A 19,615-nucleotide genomic window follows, 5' to 3' on the forward strand; every position below is an offset into this window, starting at 1 on the left:
GATTTAAATTTCATTATTTTTCAACTTCCATTTTAAAATGCGGCTTGAAGTGATATGTTCTAAGACACTGATGACATTTGGAAATTATTATTAGGTGTCAGCTTGTTAAATGCAATATTTTAGCCAGGATTGAAACCTATGAGATGTAGGGAAGATTATTCCTTAACTAAAGCTCTGGGAGAGCCTCTTTTTTGTTGTTGTTGTTGTTGTTTGTATATTTATGGAATCTGTAAATTGCCCTGAAGAAAATTCCTGTTGTTAGGTTACACAGGAGATAAAGGCAAATGTCTAACCCTTTCCCCCTTTTTCTTTGGAAGCCTCCAAATAACACCCCCTCCCCCGTTAAATGTTAATAAGAATGGGAAATGCCCTAAATATAGTTATGTCAACTAATTTATTTCCAAGGAGGGAAAGGGAGAGGAGACATGCTGAAAAGTTATTTTGAGAAGTGGAATTTGTTTGATAAATATGGGGATAAGGGTTTTAAAGAGAATGTTCCTTTCATTTGTACTAGATGCTACTTTTTGAAAGGAAAAACGAGGAAGGTGACTAGTGAGTATACATACACAAAACATGGGTTAAAGATCATTGAGCTGAAAAATGGTGCAACAGCAAATAATTTCTGCTCCAGTTCCAGTTCCGTTCTGTTCCAGTTCAGATCCTGGGCGCTGTTTGTGCTTGTTGCAACATCCTTTATGGGCTGTTTTTTTGGGGAGGGGGGCAGAGGTTGCTGCTGCATGGGCTAAGCTATAAGTCATGGGTAGGCAAACTAAGGCCTGGGGGCCAGATCTGGCCCCATCACCTTCTAAATCCGGCCCGCGGATGGTCCGGGAATCAACGTGTTTTTACATGAGTAGAATGTGTCCTTTTATTTAAAATGCATCTCTGGGTTATTTGTGGGGCATAGGAATTCGTTCATTTACCCCCAAAAAATATCGCCCGGCCCCCCACAAGGTCTGAGGACAGTGGACCAGCCCCCTGCTGAAGAGGCTTACTGACCCCTGCTGTAAGTGGTAGAAAACGTAGGACCTGTCACCACACACATAACGTATGGGCATTGCCTGTCGGAGTGGCTGTGTGACTTCTAATCCCAGCCTGAGCAGCCCAGGGCCAGGGTGCTTCAGGGCCAGAGCGTCAGTCATGCTGCAGGATGCCTTTCTTTTTTTAGACGGCTATTTCTTCTCAGAGTGGCTGTGATGTGACCGTCAGCTCCCGTTTCCTGATGCCCCGTCTCACATGACTGGGCAGCATCACATTCATAGAGCTGCTATCCAATTCCTAATCAGTACAGAACAGGAGGCATGGACAGTAAGAGACTCTCTGCTGGCTCCGCTCCACAATGTACTTGGAGGAGGACAAACAGTTGCTGCTCACATGCGAGTTTTGGAGTCCCCTCGTACAATCAGGAGGTCGATGGAAAAAGAAATCCCTGCTGCAGCACAAATGTAATACAGGTTGGGTTAGAAGCTTGGTAGCAAGTGATCTCCTCAGATGACTGGCTTCAGGGCTGCGAGGGCACATTCTTCAAGCACGCCCATTTACTACTCAGCACCTCTCTCCCCTTTGTTTATCAGACGGGATAATGATCATGTCACACGGTAACACACATAGCCTGGTATGCGTGTTGTATTCCAACTATACTTTCCCAGAAAAATGTAGACCACCTTCTCCGTTCTTGACTTTCATAGAGAAACATGGAATGGGGATGTTTGGCTTAAACTGTGAAACCTGTTTAAATATTGGCTTCCTAAAGAGCCTGGAGATTATCAGTCTTATATATCTCAGGCAAATTATCAGCCATTCTCATTGGCTAGTGGATCGACCACAAGGACAAAGAGCCATGCTTCTTAATTGTTTATTCTAAGTCAGCCAGTCATATAAAGGAGTTAATTAATTGATTCATTGGTTAACCAATTAAATCTGGAAATGAATAAAACCAGTAGTTCTGAAGCATCCCGTTTTTAGAAGACGCATGCCAGTGTAATGTCAGACACTGTCTTAGATGGTTCTTAGAAGAAGCATTCCTGCCTGTGTATTACAGAAGGGGGAAATGCTTCTAGAAGTTAATCTCCTGCATATTTTGTACTTGTATTTTTTAAAAATTAAACCTCACCAAATTAAACTGAAGATTGATTTTTAATTAATAAAAATGATTTAAGAATTCAACGAAAGAAATTGTTGAATCGTTGGAATATTCTGTTAGTCTTGTTTGCTATATATTTAATAACAAAATAATTTCTAAACAAGTAAATAAATATGCTTTAAACTGACTACTCTAAGAACTGACCGAGTGCTGCAGTTCCTATATAGGAAGGCATGTATTGAAATCATTTCTCCATTCTGAATGTCTCAGAAACATTTCACATCAGGGGCATCATCCAACCAAACCCGAGCACTTTGGAGAGTCCAACTGCTTAAATCTATTATACTTCAACCACAGAAATTTAAAATTGCCTGGCATTGGTAGGAACTATAAAGTTAACCCAAAAACTGATGGCATCATTCTACCCCAATTATCTCTAGACTTCATATGTGGAAACATGGCAAATTATAATAATATAATTCTTCTTTTAAAAAAAAGTTTGAGGATTCTGTGCACGACTCCTCCTGGGGTTTATCCACCTGAAATTTGACAGCTTTAATCCCCCTTTTTGGGTGGAGAGGGTGCCCTTTGCCTGCAAATTTAATCCATCCATCTATGTGAAAAAGGAGGGGGAAGCTTCAGATTTAACAGATCAGATCTGAAGCTGAATAAAAAATTGAATCGGAGTGACAGAGCGGAGCTGAAACAGATGGGGCTGTTTCCAAACGCTGCAAAAACAAGGCGAATCTGGTGCTTGCTGCACACTCCTATTAAATACACCTTTAACCTGCAAAGCTTAATAAAGTACACTGTCACTTGCTTGCTCCAATTGAAAATTAACACAAGAATTAATTAGTGCCCAGAAGAAAGAAGCAGCAAACTATTTAACTTGTTTAACAAAAAGGTCAGAAGGAATTGAATTTACAACCTTTAAAAATAAGGCCAACAATCCTCATTTGCTTTCAACATGTGGAATATTCTTAGCTTTATTACTTCCTGTTACTTACAACTTAAAGCCACTGCTGCCACTATCATTACTGGTGGACCCTATAGTGGCCATCAGGTATAGAATAAGGAATGAGAGCTTGGAATCCCACTAATACGTTTAAAAGGGGTCATAAAGTTGCCGCTTCTCGCTTCCACCAAACTAAATTGAACAAAATTAACAAAAGTAATCATAGCTGGCAATGGAACGTTCACCGCGCATCCCATATGTCAATAATCCTTGCAACGTTCCTGCAAAGGAGGTCAGTATTATGTTACCATACTACAGGTTGGGGGCTGAGGCTGAACAATTGTGTTTTGCTGAGGACTGCCTAGGGAGCTCAAGACTGAGGTGTGAATTGAACCAGACACCTGATATTAGAGGGCTTAAAAATGCTTAACTCTGCATTGGGACCTGCGACTCCTGGCATGTCTCTCATTATCAAAGTGCAGTGCTCCAGTATAGACACCTCAAGAAACAGGCTCATTGAATGTGAAGATTATTTAATTTATATAAACTCATTGTGAGAATGATTTCAGTATCTCCATGCATAACTACGGTACATCATTCCCATTTACTCACACGGGGCCCACCTGCAGCGCCAAACAGCTTGGCTTGCAGTGAACAATTCATCACCTGAGTGCCAGAGATGGACAGCTGTACTCTGTGCAGGACACGGTTGCTCCATCTGCAGATGACATCAAATGACAGATGCTGAATTTGGAGGGTACCTACTTAATGAAGAGATTGGAAGGTATGTGCGTGAAAGAGAAATAAATACAGATTTCATCTGTATCTGACAAGCCATTTAAACGGGAGTGCCTCTTGGATCCATACAGTTTGGCTCAACTGCTTTGTGGCTTTAAGCTGCTCCAAGATGAGAGGCGGCATTTGTTTCCAATTCTGTTTTGAATCCCTTCAGCTGCAGTTCTGCAGCACAACCTGTCAACTGGAGAAACGCTGGGAATCCACATAAGCCAAACGTATCATGCATGTCTCATTACATTAAATGCCGCAAAATTGTGTTCAATTAAAACTATTCCTTTGTTTCCCATTGATTGTAAAAAAAATTGCCTCAACGTAATATTACCACATCTTATGCCTGTAAGCCAATTAAATATTTTCATCTGCTTTTCAGTAAATCATTGACTTTAGATAATTTGCATAATATCAAAATGTCCGTGGCTTTTTGTGATGTTGAAAGAAGTGTACAAAAAGCTATCACTCATTCTTAGGCCAATTGTAATATGTTCTTTGCAAAGCATTGTCCCCTATTGCAGCAAACACCCAAGCTGTAATAATCCGGGAACCAGCATTTATTATATATATGGAAGTGTACAGGGAATCCCCAAAGAATTATATATCCAACACTGCAATTTATCTGACCACTCTTAGGCACAGAGGTGGTTTTCAGAGGGCAATAAAGGAAGGCTTTGGTGAAAAATCATTCTTATGGTGATGCTGACGGAGGGAAATTGTCTTGCATCAAGTGGAGCTAATCACCCAGAATAAGAGTATCCGGTGAGAGAGTTCTCTGAGCCTGTGAGAAGTTGATCTTTTCATATAGTTTCCATTCCCCTTTGTGGTTGGTATCTGTGGCTTCTGTGACAAACACTTTGCATGAAGTTACAGCTGCCAGCAGAAGTCAAACCCTAAGAAAGTGGGAATTTCTAGTGGAAATTGATCAAGTGGAGATATAGAATGCTAGCAAGAAATGTACCAGTCCGATTTTCCCACAGCACAAGTTACAGACTTATTTCTGCACCGTTGCTTAGAATGGATGATGGGGAGCGCCTGTGACTGTTTCTCACATTCTTTGGTGGTATGTTTAATGCACATCACATTGCATTGTGCAAGCAGTGAATTTAAAGGGAGAATCCTCTGTGTTGACCACTCTGAGGCAGCTCAAGGAGCATCATCCGTAGATTGTCAAGATTTGGTTGACTTAAAAAGAATCAGTTTTTCCCATGCATTCCATGCATTCCAATTGTCATGGCTTAATAGGGGCTTGGCCCCCGTGAATTACTGACCCAAATTTGGCTTTGGGGGCTGCGTTTTTAAAAGCACTGTCAATGTGCAATAGAGCTGTCATCTGTTTGGTCTCACATGTTTCTCCTTCAACCTGCCTGCCTACCTCCCAGCCACCAGCCTTGACATTTCTTCACAATGGACACTTAGGTTGGTGTGTGAGGCAAAACACAGAGATGGTTCATCAGCACTTGAGCCAGCTGGGCAGAAATAAGGGCAGAGGAATACTGTGTCTTCCTTCCCATTTTCAGTTTCTTCTTCTTCTTCTTCTTCTTCTTCTTCTTCTTCTTCTTCTTCTTCTTCTTCTTCATCATCATTTAAACACACTTTTTATTTGGGTCCTTGTTTTAATTATGTATTTTGTGTTATCTTGTATTTTTATGCTGTGAACTGCCCTGAGATGTTCGGATGAAGGGTGGTGCTATGTACTGAAGTTCTCACCCTGGGCCAGCAGGGGGACACTGTAGATAGTTATGCAAATGAAGGATCGAAAGTGACATTCAGTGATAGGATAGTTTTAGAAAGTTGCTACAGTAACGTTGTACTAGAGCTCTATATAAGCAGGCTGACTGAGCCCTTCAGCTCAGTTCTGTTCTGGCCTCTGAATAAATAAGAGCTGTTTGAAGAATTGCTGTGTCGTTTGATATGTTCACCCACAACTTAACAGGTGGTATACAAATTAATGAATTAATTTCTCCTCCCACTGGAAACAATGGCAGGGGAAAGCGAAGAAAGAGATTTAGTTACACCCAGGGCAGAAGAGCAGAAGAGCAACCAGAGTCTCACCTCAGGGTTCCACCATTTTCCTCCTCAAAGCAGCCCCCCCCCCCTTTCCATTGCCTGCTCTTAGGGTTGCTGCTCAGAGGGAGATTTTGTGCACAAAAGCTTAACAGCACCTCAGCAGAGCCAGGTTAATTGTTTATTAATTGTAAGGCACTGTAAGTCACAAATCATTGTAAGGCACAAATTGTACATTGTAAGGCACAAATCATGCTTGAATGCATTATACCGTATTTTTCGTCCCATAGGACGCACCGGCCCATAGGACGCACCTAGTTTTTTTGGGGGGAAATAAAGGGGGGGAAATTTCCTTTATTTCCCCCCCCCAAAACCAGGTTGGGGAACAGCGGGATGGCGGCGCTGCGCCTCCCCGTTGTCCCCCTAGCTTGTGGGGATGCCCGATGTCTTCCCGAAGCACGGGGCGCTCTGCTTTCAGCGCGCTCCGGGAAGCAGGCTGCTATTTGCAGCCTAGAGAGCCCTGCAGATATCTGCCCGGCGGCGAGGCGCTCTGCTTCAGGGCGCCCCGCGCGCCCGGCAGCAGGCTGCTATCCGCAGCCGAGGGAGCCCTGCGGAACCTCCCGCGGGCTCCCCAGGCTTGCTGATAGGTTGCTGAAGCCTGGAGAGCAAGAGGGGTCGGTGCGCACCAACTCCTCTCGCTCTCCAAGCTTCAGCAAAAGCCTGCATTCGCCCCATAGGACGCACCCAGATCTCCCCTTCATTTTTGGAGGGGGAAAAGTGCGTCCTATAGGGCGAAAAATACGGTACTTTCATCTGAAACCATATGCAAACAATAAACTGGAGTTTAGGGAATAGTAAGTATATAATCACTCTGTACATGCATATGACTCTCAAGCGCACATTTATGCCTTCAAAAGGTAATAGAAGCTGGACTGAATCTCATCGTTATCTGTAATCTGTTTGGGACTGGTTAATGTGCCAGTTACTTAGTGCTAGGCAGCGCTGAAAGGATTTCAGCCGTATAAGAAGATCTGGTACTCATGGAACCAGTTACAGCTTTTAAATATGTTCCATTGCAGGAATCCTCTTCTACTGGGATTTTGGGAATCAGCCTTCATCACAAGAATGGGTTTTAAATGGGAGAGTGGCTCAAGTCCTTCAACGTCATGGTTCAGCATGCTTTAGGAGAAAACTTTAACTGGCAAACGCTGATGTTTTCAGCTATCCTAGCCAGCTAGATGCCTCAGCTGGTGAAAGGGACTTGTCAGACTTCCCATCACGCTAATTGCTGTACTTCTTAATTACGTATGTAACTAAAGCATGCAAATTAGCTGTGGGGCTTCTGCTTGTGAAATGCTTCCAGAGTGGCCCTGAGTATGAAACCAGCTTTCCTTTCCTTCATTTACACTGACTTCCTGGCCACCTACTATTCCAGACTCTGCAACACCTTCAAGCCCAACCTACAAAAGGGACCCACATTTCATCTTAGATGTGTATCTATCTTATATAAACCTGCCCTCTGACTCCCTACCCCACCCCTTTTCAGTCCATTCATTCTTCCTACTCTCTACACTTGCTGCCTAAGTATGGTTCTGGCACTGGCCATATGAATATTTTCGGTCACGTTATGATGATCTGGTTACAGATCTTGACCTACCAGTGAAACACCAATATTTTAGAAAAACTCTTCATCAAATCAGGCTGGTTCTGTACCTTCCAGTTTTCCTTTCAAGCATCAGTGGTATCAACAGGAATGTTGTCGTGAGATCTGTGTGGAGCTAATAATAATAATAATAATAATAATAATAATAATAATAATAATAATAAATTAATTATACCCCACCCTCCCCAGCCAAGACCGGGCTCATGGCGGCTAACAACCAATAGTAAAAACAAGTTGATTAAAATACAATTTAAAAAAGATTAAAATACAACATTAAAAAATTAGGATGCAGCCTCTTCACAGGAGGAAAAAGAAAGAGGGGGAGGGAATCAAATTGACTCCAAGCCAAAGGCTAGGTGGAACAACTCTGTCTTACAGGCCCTGCGGAAAGAAATCAGATCCCGCAGGGCCCTGGTCTCATGAGACAGAGCGTTCCACCAGGCTGGAGTCAGTGTTGAGAAGGCCCTGGCTCTGGTTGAGGCTAATCTAACTTCCTTAGGGCCCTGGACCTCTAGGGTGTTGCTATTTATGGACCTTAAGGTCCTCCGTGGGGCATACCAGGAGAGGCGGTCCCATAGGTACGAGGGTCCTAGGCTGTGAAGGGACCTAGTTGCCTAGCTAAGGGATGTGGGTCTAAACTACTGAGCCTTGGGCTTGCCGATCAAAAGGTTGGCGGTTCGCACGATGGAGTGAGCTCCCATTGCTTGGTCCCAGCTCCTGCCAACCTAGCAGTTCAAAAGCACGCCCAAAAGTGCAAGTAGATTAACAGGTACCGCTCCGGCAAGAAGGTAAACAATCTTTCTGTGCGCTGTCGGTGTTCCATTGTGCCAGAAGCGGCTTAGTCATGCTGGCCATATGACCTGGAAAAATTGTCTGTGGAGCGGACAAACGCCGGCTCTCTCGGCCTGTAAAACGAGATGAGCACTGCAACCCCAGAGTCATTCGCGACTGGACTTCACTGTTGGGTCCCTTTGCCTAAGGCCAAACTACATGCTGCCTGCATTCACAGCTGGTGGTTTCAAGGTTACCAGGATCAGTATCTCTCAGCAACCAATTGATCTGATGAACATGAAACTTAATCAGGAGGGAGACACACCTGGGCAGCGTCCAGCTGCAGCATTACCTACAGGGTCTCCTCTGACAACTGCAGGAATGTGAGAGGGTTGCTTGTGGGGAAGGCACTCCCTCAGGTGCTTGGCTCCCAAGCCATCCTCTAGTACTAACCTTGAGTTGAGCCCAGTAGCTCACCAGCAGCCAATAGAGCACTTTCAGGACCACTGACAAATGATCCTATTACAGTGGTACCTCGGGTTACATATGCTTCAGGTTACATACGCTTCAGGTTACAGACTCCAATAACCCAGAAATAGTACCTCGGGTTAAGAACTTTGCTTCAGGATGAGAACAGAAACCGTGCTCCGGCGATGCAGCAGCAGCAGGAGGCCCCATTAGCTAAAGTGGTGCTTCAAGTTAAGAACAGTTTCAGGTTAAGAACGGACCTCCGGAACGAATTAAGTACTTAACCCGAGGTACCACTGTATATTTTAAACTTTTTAATGGTCTTATTGTATGGTTTTATTGCTGTAAACTACTTTGATACATGCATATATAATGATACATCAGTATACAACCTTTAAACCCCTCCCAAAACTTAGAATATGTTCCTTCCCATCCACAACACCTCCATTCAGTCTCAGTTTATTGTGGTCACGATTTCCAGACAGCAGCCTAACACTTTCACAGCCTCTCCTGAAGATGGAGCACAGAGAGAGTGCCACATGTCACCACAAGTGCCACATATTATTCATTCCAAACCTGTGAGTAATACTTTCTTCCGTGTGGCAGCATCTATTCACTGGAACTTCCTGCCCATTGGCAACTTCACTGTACTGTTTTTGGTGCCTGTTGGAAACGTTTCTTTAAAGGCAAGTATAAAACCTCAGCGCCGGGACGCAGGTGGCGCTGTGGGTTAAAGTCTCAGCGCCTAGGACTTGCCGATCGAAAGGTCGGCGGTTCGAATCCCTGCGGCGGGGTGCGCTCCCGCTGCTCGGTCTCAGCGCCTGCCAACCTAGCAGTTCGAAAGCACCTCCGGGTGCAAGTAGATAAATAGGGACCGCTTACCAGCGGGAAGGTAAACGGCGTTTCCGTGTGCGGCTCTGGCTCGCCAGATGCAGCTTGTCACGCTGGCCACGTGACCCGGAAGTGTCTGCGGACAGCGCTGGCTCCCGGCCTATGGCGTGAGATGAGCGCACAGCCCTAGAGTCTGGCAAGACTGGCCCATACGGGCAGGGGTACCTTTACCTTTACCTATTAGGTGAATACCTCAAGACAATGTGTGAGAAGACCCTCAGATTTGTAGAAAAGGCTTTACGACTGCAGAGGTCAATGGACGCAAGCGGCAAAGACAGGACTGGAACTCTTTTAAGCATACCATACACAAGACAGGGGGCAAGCCCATTGAGGGAATTTGGTATGGTGCATGGAATAACCCTTGTTACTCTAATTCTAATATTTAGCTTGATGACTTACACGATGGAGGGAGAGGAGGAATCCCTGAAAGGAATTGGGGGTACTGTTTTATTCCTGGCTTTGTGCTTGGGCTAGAAAAGTAACAGCTTTGCTTGGCTGCTAGCATTTAAATCATGCAGTCTAAGCAGCCAAAAAAGGGCTATCTTTCTTCCATTTTTTACTCTCTCTCTCTCTCTCTCTCTCTCTCTCTCTCTCTCTCTCTCCTCTCTCTGTGAATCTACATCTGTCTTTTGCATAAGGGAAAACAATTGGAAATCACATGATCAACAGATTGGCCCCCTAAGAGACAGCCAGCTGGTGAAGAGATGCCTCTTAGTCGGAATCACAGAAGTGTCAGAAGTTGGACCTGAAAGTCGCTCCGTCCAACTCTCTGCAGCATGGCAAGTTCAGTGTTTGATTTGGAAATGGAAGGACAAGAATGACTCCAATACATGGGCAGGCCCAGCCCTGACCCCTCAGCTCCCAACTCCAGAAACCTAGGGAACAGCTATGAGGGCTCAGTTGGCAAGAGGGATTATTGGCAATTAATACCAGTAATTAGTATGCAAAATGGAAGTCAGGCCCAAGCTCACACTAAACAGTTGATGGAGGCTCCTCACTGAGAGTTGCAATTATATTTAAGAATATTCACAAAGCACAAAAAAATCTACCATTTCAATTTTGAACATGGAATTCCAAACGTGAATTTAGAATATTAAAAATGACATAAACTAAAAGTGCCACTAGTCTGTTACATTGTATATATGAACTCTAATAGATTTATTTCTACCTTTTGAATGATAGCATTATTCTATTACATATGATTTAACAGTTATTAGCCTACGTGTTGTGCCTAATTTTTATTTTAGCAGGCATTAGATGAAATGTAAGCAATTCAGGCTGTTTTCTGGAGTCCAGTGGAAGTGTCCTGGAATCGATGGCCAGGTCAGGAGAAGTGGGAGGAACTCAAAGAGCTGGAGTCTGAGGATCCTGGTGAGTTCACAGAGTTCTGTTTTTATTTCCTGCTCTTAGCAAAAGAGCCAAGGCTGGACCTGAACTGGTTGCAATTCTGAGCAGAGGAAGGGTAGTTCCAGCACCTTTTCACTTGCCCCCAACCCCGTTTCCACAGGGGAAAAAACAACTTGCTGTTAGTGAAAAAACACTCTCAACCAATTCGGGCTAATTTTGCTTTTTTAAAATAACAAAAAACCCATGGAATTCCCCATGGAACATGTTGGGTTATTTGATTTTTTTTTTTAACCAACTGTGAGGAAATCTCTTTTTCCAGTTGATATAATTTCTGCTTCCAAGATCAGAAGGCAAGAACTTGGTACTTTGGAAGCTTATTATTAACTGATGCGCCACTCCAAATTTGCATATTTTTGTTAAGGTAATTGGAAAGTACAGCAATTAACATTTTGGGAATTGTGACAAATCTCTTCTCCCCAGCTGTCTTCCAGCCAACTGGGCTGATCACAAACTACTGCCAAGCCAAAACATTAAGAAACTGCACGCAATTGTGTACAAATCACATATTTAAAATAATAAATGTGAGATTCCAAATGTTTTACCATTTCTGACTTTTAGGACGCACCATCTTATTTTGACATTTACCCTTACAATCATGACTCGATTTAAATAAATAACAATTTTCAGTCCCCCCCCCCGCCCCCAGCAAAGAACACCTAATGTCTAGAAATTCACAAGCCATTCAGGAGCACTTCATAGCTTCCCCAGCCTGGGCATACCAAACACTTTCATTTTAGGATCACCTAGTGTTAAGCACTGAAGCTGAACTTCTAGTACCTACCTTAGATAACGACATTTCAGCCTCCTCAAGCCTCTTCTCCTCATCTCCAATATGAGGATAATTTATGGTGTGTTTGTACCTCGAGCTGTACACAGCCCTGTAATTTGTTATGAAGGGTGGTACAGTGGTACCTCGGGTTACATACGCTTCAGGTTACATACGCTTCAGGTTACACACTCTGCTAACCCAGAAATAGTGCTTCAGGTTAAGAACTTTGCTTCAAGATAAGAACAGAAATCGGGCTCCGGCGGCGTGGCAGCAGCAGGAGGCCCCATTAGCTAAAGTGGTGCTTCAGGTTAAGAACAGTTTCAGGTTAAGTACGGACCTCTGGAGCGAATTAAGTACTTAACCCGAGGTACCAATGTATATTTTAAATAGCTATATAAACACTGGCCTTACAAGTCAGTATTACTGAGATTACAGCCAAAGCATATTTTTATATGCTATTGGATCAGTCATTTACCCAGCTCAGTTTTCTGAATATTGGCAGATCACACTACAATTTGTGTATATCTCAGTGTTACTCGGGTTGGCTTTGGAAGTTACAAACAAGTGCTGACAGAAGATGCAGATGTGACTTGCACTCCCTTGTTTCATGTTTTCTACATACAAAGCAAGAAATAGTGCATTTTTCCATGTTAAGATGCACAGGTTCAAGATGCATGTGCAGAATTTTCAATCCATTAAAAGTGTCATCTACTCCAACTCCTTGCAATGCAGGAATCAGAGTTAAAGAATCCCTGGCAGATGGCCATCCAACCTCTTTAAAAACCACCTTCCAAGGGAGACCATCCAACTGCTGAACAGCTCTTAGTGTCTGTCATAAAGTTCTTCCTGCTGTTTAGTCAGAATCTCCTTCTTGTAACTTTCTTTTAAAGGTGTTACGATGTTAATTCTTCTAAAGGTGTTTGACGTGATTGTTTAACATAGTAAATTACTAAAGAGGTACCTTATGAGATCTGTTATATGGTGATTCTGCACAAATCATGTCTGATCTTAATTCACCAGCGCTCCTCATACAGGAGCTAACCTATCAGCCAGGATGCTAGAGATTATTTTGGCATCCTGGCCAATGAGCAAGAGCAGTCTATAAGGAATCCAGGGATCCAGGATTCTTTCCAGGCTTTAAAAGAACTCTAACACAGTACTCTTTCCAGGACTGGTGAATTGGACCACAGTTTAAGGTGATTAAAAAGATATAGCAGATGTGGGAACATCAACCAATTTCTTGTAAAATGTGCCTATAAGGCCATCCCGGCTGTTTCATGAATTTATCTTTCTTGATGGCCTTTGCCAAGTCTTCTGCTGCAATGTAGTTTCTTGTAGCACACTTTTTTTCTTTATTCATTCAAATGTATATATTATATGAAACTTTGAAAACATGTTTCTGGCTTTTTGTGTGTTTTTTAATTGCCACCAAAATGACATTTAGAGGGAAAGACCAAAAAAGCAGTTAATTTATGTAGACAAATTTTAATGAAATAATTTGCACTTTAAAGTATACATAGGAAATAGCAATAAACTTTGACAGAAAGGAATCAAAAACCCTTCTTAAGAGAAAGTTTAAGAGTCCATTCAACAGCAAAACCAATTAAGGAAAAAATCAAGAGATTTATCTAGAGAAACAGCTCAAATGACTTTACTCCAAGTAAACTCTGAAAGCTACCATACTTTTGGTCCAAATCGTAGTTTTCAAGTTGGCAGGTGGGATATAGTGAAGTCTATGACCGAGTGTATTTGCCCCAGATGTGCAACATGAATACAGATGCAATAAAGAGGAGACTCATAACGAGAACTGGAACAGGACCACTGAAAATAAAGGGAGGGGATGTATTTATTATCCACAACAATAGGTATAGATTAGCTTTTAGCTAAAACTATATAATCACATGCTATTTAACAAAATGGTTACCCTACCTTTCTATCCAATACAAAGGAAGCTAACAAAAGCAGTTTTAAACAAGCAAACAATGTTTTTAAAAAGCATAATGTTTTTAGAGTTCAATACCACAAAATGCAGTAGTGGCTGTGCTTAGATTATTTCAAGAAAAGATTAGACCAAGTCAAGAAGGATATATCTATCAACACAAGATTAACTAAATGGAGGGTCCCTATGATGAACACTGTACCATTTGTATCACCTTTGTTTGGTTCTCTGTTTGCAAATTCCACAAAGTAAAATCCCAGCTTACTGCAAGAACAACTAAATAAAACTTGTGCAGAAATATACCATATCGAGTCTCAAGATCCATTCAAATATGAGGCGATTGGTAGGTTACAAAAGGGAAGGACAGAATACTGTTTTTATACATAGAATTGTTTTGGTCCTATCCAACTTAGCTTCTGGAGGAGCAGAAATCAAGGGAAACACTGGTGCCATTTCATGTGCATCTTAACACCATTAGTGGACCATAAACAGTATTTAAAGATACCATGAGATACCCATATCCAACTCAATTAAAAAGTTATCAAATGGAATTTTAATAAAGGATTTAAAAAGTAGCATTTATTGACTAAAAGATTTGCATTAACAGAAGAAGATCAAATAGCTAACAGAAAAAGAAAAATGCCTTTTAAGTCTTAATTAACCATTGCCATGCCCAAAAGCAACTGCAAATTTACAAATGGAAGAGAATTCTTGAACCATAAAAGCTTCATGTTACTCCAATGGGTAGTTAAACAGCATAATATCTAATCAGGCCTGCTAAGTATAGTCTACATCAGATACCCAAGAGCATAGTGTTATTTGACTTAGTAAATTAAGGCACACACAGATGTTTATATGCATGCACACCACAGAAGATAATTTGATTTTAAAAAATTCAAAACCAACATTTTGTCAACTACAAAAATTGTTTTTCCTCCATGTAACGACACAGAATGATAGTATGCATCCAATTGCTTCACAATAAGCTATATATTGGGCATAACACAAGAATGATTTTCTAATAAAACTGCTATATTTTAATATTTTCACTTACACTTTGAGGCCAGGGGAATCCTCTGTATAAAATCTCCACATCCCTCCAGTGCCTGCAGAAGTTGTACGGCCCGCACTCCTTGTTCCACAGCTAGCACTTTTCCTTAAAAGGAAAACCAGTAACAGAAATGCAGCAACAGTAACCAAATATGACAGGTTCTCCCAGCAAGAGGCTTGCGTGTGACTGTAATTAGCTGTCTAATATTTGCTTGATAACCACAATCATACTTTCAGCTGTATATATGCATGTTTTTTAAAAACTTGATAGAAACGGGAACTGTTTCTAAGTCTCTGCTCTGTGTTAATCCCACAAGTAGGGTTGGGGGTGTATGGGGAAAGGGTTCAATGGCAGAGAGCCCCCAAGATACAAAACGATGCCCCCCACCCCCCAGTGAGGGTTTTGTGAGGCTGAGGGGAAAAGCGACAGCTACATTTAATAACATTAATGACAATAATAATAAGCGGATTTGGGGGTAAGCCTCAAACTTCCGGGGCGCTTCCGTTGCGCCTGGGGGGGGGGTGGTTTCCCCTGACGCCCTTAACGATACGATATCTTTATTGCCATTGTCCCATGCAGAACAATGAAATTGAAAAACTGCATAAAACATTCAAAAACCCCTAAAAACTCTGAAACTCCATTTTAAAATACACTATACTATAGAGACCCCTTATGCTGCATTTAGAAACAGAATTGGGGGTTTGGCTGCCGTCCCCCCCCCCTCCCCGAGCAAGGGAAAGCGGCTAACTCAGTAAACAGTAATTCAGTAAACAACACCGTTATTAGTCCTACAACAACCCTAATAGCAACAACAACAACAACAACAATAATGACATGACACGTCATCGTTCCTGCACCAGGCGGCCTCCCGGCCTACCTCTGTCTGACGGTGGATCCTGGGGCCCGCGAGGCGACGGCTTTGCTGGGCGAGCGGCCGGAGGCGCCCACGTTGGTGGCGCTGGGATTGGGACCGGGCTGCGGGGAGAGAGAAGAGCCGGACACGGTCAGGAGCCCCCGAGGCAGCGGAGCCCCCCCCCCCCTGCCCCTCATCCCTCCCCTCGCTTCTCCGCCGCTCTCACCATGGCGAAGAAGGGCGGCTCCGTCGGCTTCTCACAAACTCCCTCAGCCGGCAAGTGTCGCCTCCGTCGTCGTGGCGGCGGCTTCTCCCTCCTCCTCAGGCGACAGGAGAGGGGGCCTCGCCGCCAGCGCCTCAGGAAGAAGGACCCCTACCATGCGGCTGTCCAGCCCAGCGCCTGGCTCCAACGCCTTCCTTTTCCGCACCAGCGTGGGCAGCGCTACCTCCCTGCCGAGCAGGCTCGGGCTGCCCCGCTTTGCTGCCCCGCGGCGCCGCCTATTCTCCCGCGCTGCGATGACGGCCGAGGGTCAGCACCCACACGGGGGACAGGCGCCGCTGCGGCCACCCCTCCGCCGGAGGCCGACGTGGCCCTCCTGGCTCGGCCGGCGCGTGCGCAGAAGGGGGCTTGGCGGCCATGGCGGGTGGCGCTGAGGCGCGGGGCCCGTCGGTGGCCTTCCTGCACCCGGACCTGGGCCTGGGCGGCGCGGAGCGGCTGGTGGTGGACGCGGCCGTGGCGCTGGCGTCGCGGGGCTGCCGCGTGCAGGTGTGGACGCCCCGCTACGACCCGGCGCGCTGCTTCTCGGAGACGCGCGGGCTGGACGTGCGCACGGCGGGCGGCTGGCTGCCCCGGAGCGTCCTGGGCAGGGGCCACGCGCTCTGCGCCGCCCTCCGCATGGCCTGCCTGGCCCTCAGCCTCCTGCTGCTCAGCGGGGAGGAGGTCGACGTCTTCGTCTGCGACCAGGTGAGGGCGGCGGGGCGGGGGTCGGACTAGATGCCCCTTGGGGGGCCCGGCCCCCCCACCATTCCTGGATCCGACATCCACTCAGAAGAGCCGGCCCAAGACATTCCGGAGGATCACAGGATTGTAGGCGGGGCCGGGTTTACGTATAAGCCAAACAAGCTATAGTTTGGGACCCCACCGTCTTGGGCCCCCCCAAAACATTTAAAGGGGGGGCGACAGGATGTACATTTCCAAAGTATAAGATAAAAAAACAAATAAAACCTACGTACAGCAACAGTGTTTTGTGCTGTGTAGGCTCCTGTGATGTAAGTAATGGGCCCCACCTGCTCCCTCAAATATCACATATAAAGGGCCCCATTCAGTATCTTAGGGCCTCATAAGACCTAAATCTGGCCCTGATTGTAGATTTGGAAGGGACCACAAGAGTCCTCCAGTACAGGTGTATCCAACAGGTAGATCATGATCTTCCGGTAGATCACAGACGTCTGTGGTAGATCACTGGCTCCCCCCAAAGAAGCTCAACAAGTTTGGCTCCTCTAAAAAAAAAGCTAAACAATTTTGCCCTGAACCCCCAAAAAGGGGGTAGATACTGTCAGTCTTCTGTTTCATACTCTTCTGTTTCATTGTATCTGAAGAAGTCTGCATGCACACAAAAGCTTATACCAAGAACAAACTTAGTTGGTCTCTAAGGTGCTACTGGACAATTTTTATAAATATTTCGACTGCATCAGACCAACACAGCTACCTACCCGAGTCTTTAACTCTGTGAATAGATTGCAGTCTCTTAGGAGTTGGCCACCCCTGCCCTAGTACAACCTCTTGCAATGCAGGAATATTTTGCCCGACTTGGGGCTCAAACCCACAACCTTGAGATTGAGAGTCTTGTGGTCTGCCAACCGAGCTATCATTTTTCTGAGGCGAATTAGAAAACCTCTGCGCTGCTGCCCCCCCCCCCCCCCCGCCAGGGAAGAAATAGTGAGGAAAGCGCTGCAACAGGAATGAGAGGGAAAGGAACATCTTCTGCCCCCGTGGATCCTGCCTCATGAGTGGGCCACTGCATAAGCCTTGGTTTTTGTTTTATTATGTATTTTGCATTGTCATTTTGGCATTTGCTGTCGTGAACCGGCCTGGGATCTTTGGATGAAGGGTGGTACACAAATTTAATAAATAGTAAGTGCCCATTGATGGTAATGGGACCTTCTCACAGGAAAGTGTGCTTAAAAAACACATGCATGCTGCTTGCAACAAAGAAAGCGAAGAGGGAGAAATCTGCTTATAATCAGGGGTGGTAAGTGTTACTCTATCTGTGGTTGTTGCCATGCAAACGGCTGTCAAGGAGCCAGAGACAGAAGTTCTAGAAAGATGGGGCATCTTGCTGTCCCACCAGCCCAGACGGAAGGAACACCCTGAAGGGTCCCTAGCCACCATCATCTCATCCACTCCTTTTCCAAACAAGGGAAGGAAAGCACATAAAACATTACACACACACACACACACACACTCTCTCTCTCTCTCTCTCTCTCTCTCTCTCTCTCTCTGAGCTAGGCTTCTTGCATTCCAGCTGCTTCCTTCAGCTGCAATTTGCAGCGAAGTCATATTTTCTGACCTCTGAGAAGAGATGAAAAGGAATACTAGGGGCAAATGCATTATGCCACAGGTTGGTAACACCATTTGACAGTAGACATTCTGGATTATGCTGACACTGCTGATTAAACATCTAGTGTAGAGAGCATTCCTTTGGGTTGTTCAAGATAAAACACAGCTAAACGTAACAATTGGGCAAGCATAAGAGCCACCGTTATTCAGTATAGCAGTTTCCTTTCTTAGGCGTATTTCTTTGTTTTTCTAGGTATCTGCATGCATTCCATTTCTCCGTCTTGCCCGCGTCCGTAAGAAGATTTTGTTTTACTGTCACTTCCCTGATCAGCTTCTGACCAAGAGGGAATCGTTTCTTAAACGTATCTACAGAGCTCCACTGGACTGGTTGGAAGAGTATACTACTGGCATGGCAGACTGTATTCTTGTCAACAGCTTTTTCACAGCCGGTGTTTTCAAAGAAACCTTCAAATCCTTATCTCACATAAATCCAGATGTCTTGTACCCTTCTTTGAATGTCAACGTGTTTGATACTGTTATTCCTGAAGATGTAGCTAACATAGTTCCCAACAGGAAGAGATTCTTGTTTCTTTCCATCAATAGGTATGAAAGGAAGAAGAATCTAGTATTGGCATTAGAGGCTTTGCATGACCTTCGGGGTAAACTTGATGCTAAGGAGTGGAAGGATGTTCACTTGGTTATGGCTGGTGGTTATGATGAAGCAGTTCAAGAAAACGTGGACTATTATGAAGAACTGAAAGCAGTTGCTGCCAAGCTTCGCATTGATGAGCAGGTCACATTCTTAAGATCTTTCTCTGATGCACAGAAGATAGCTCTTCTTAGTAACTGCACGTGTGTGCTGTATACACCAAGCAACGAACACTTTGGCATAGTTCCTTTAGAAGCTATGTACATGAGATGCCCAGTCATCGCAGTAAATTCAGGGGGACCTTTGGAATCGGTTGTAAACAATAAGACGGGTTTCTTGTGTGATCCTCTTCCAACCCAGTTTTCAGAAGCCATGGAGAAATTCGTGAAAGACCCTGCTTTGAAGAAGACAATGGGAGCTGCTGGGAGAACTAGAGTTCTAGAAAAGTTTTCACTGGAAGCATTCACTGAAAAGCTGTATCAATACGTTCATAGCTTAGCACAATAAAATCAAGCTCCATAATGTGACATTTGTTTTTTAATGCTGGGTTTTCTATTACACCGATGGACTAACATCCCAAAAGATTATTAATGTGATTCTTCTGACTCTGTGTTGGACCACCACTTAAGACTGAATCTGGCATATAACAAACCACTTTGATAGTGAACTTGTCTCTTGATATTTTTTATACTTCATCTTGCACTATGTGCTGCAAAATAATAAAATGATGATTTAAAAAACCAGTCTTGTTTATGCTATC

General features: G+C 44.3%; 2 protein-coding genes and 1 long non-coding RNA gene across 4 annotated transcripts in view; 2 read left to right on the forward strand and 1 right to left on the reverse strand.

Annotated features, from left to right (window-relative positions):
- Positions 1–7,532, forward strand: part of LOC310830360 — an 8,386-nt gene extending 854 nt beyond the window's left edge. Inside the window, exons 2-3 of one of the 2 annotated variants that reach the window (XR_014557630.1) lie at positions 515–552; positions 6,914–7,532. This is a non-coding gene — a long non-coding RNA (uncharacterized lncRNA). Of the gene's footprint in view, positions 1–514; positions 553–1,168; positions 2,108–6,913 lie in introns of those variants that run through there. The other variant, XR_014557631.1, reaches the window with a different exon arrangement.
- Positions 7,533–13,272: 5,740 nt separating this feature from the next.
- Positions 13,273–15,991, reverse strand: SEC61B (SEC61 translocon subunit beta). Its single transcript, XM_083710414.1, has 4 exons — positions 15,873–15,991; positions 15,671–15,768; positions 14,797–14,898; positions 13,273–13,624 (listed from the first exon to the last, which is right to left on the reverse strand). The coding sequence occupies exons 1-4, from the start codon at positions 15,873–15,875 to the stop codon at positions 13,537–13,539; spliced, it is 291 nt and encodes a 96-aa protein (XP_083566540.1). The 5' UTR covers positions 15,876–15,991; the 3' UTR covers positions 13,273–13,536.
- Positions 15,992–16,262: 271 nt separating this feature from the next.
- On the forward strand, positions 16,263–19,382 carry ALG2 (ALG2 alpha-1,3/1,6-mannosyltransferase). The gene is made up of 2 exons (XM_083710544.1): positions 16,263–16,610; positions 18,460–19,382. Exons 1-2 carry the CDS (start codon positions 16,284–16,286, stop codon positions 19,360–19,362), a joined length of 1,230 nt encoding a protein of 409 aa, XP_083566670.1. The 5' UTR covers positions 16,263–16,283; the 3' UTR covers positions 19,363–19,382.
- Positions 19,383–19,615: the final 233 nt, after the last annotated feature.

The sequence above is a fragment of the Podarcis gaigeae genome, assembly GCF_964106915.1.
Source record: "Podarcis gaigeae genome assembly, chromosome: 13".
Taxonomy (NCBI): Eukaryota; Metazoa; Chordata; class Lepidosauria; order Squamata; family Lacertidae; genus Podarcis; species Podarcis gaigeae.

Bases quoted from the DNA above. Each gene is read 5' to 3' on its own strand.
- SEC61B (XM_083710414.1), bottom strand. The intron at 14,899-15,670 runs GTAGGCCGGGAG...TTTCCTTTTAAG, and splicing joins GGATCCACCGTCAGACAGAG to GAAAAGTGCTAGCTGTGGAA. The intron at 13,625-14,796 runs GTAAGTGAAAAT...CTTTATTTTCAG, and splicing joins GATTCCCCTGGCCTCAAAGT to TGGTCCTGTTCCAGTTCTCG.
- ALG2 (XM_083710544.1), top strand. From the start codon at position 16,284: ATGGCGGGTGGCGCTGAGGCGCGGGGCCCGTCGGTGGCCTTCCTGCAC. The intron at 16,611-18,459 runs GTGAGGGCGGCG...TTGTTTTTCTAG, and splicing joins ACGTCTTCGTCTGCGACCAG to GTATCTGCATGCATTCCATT.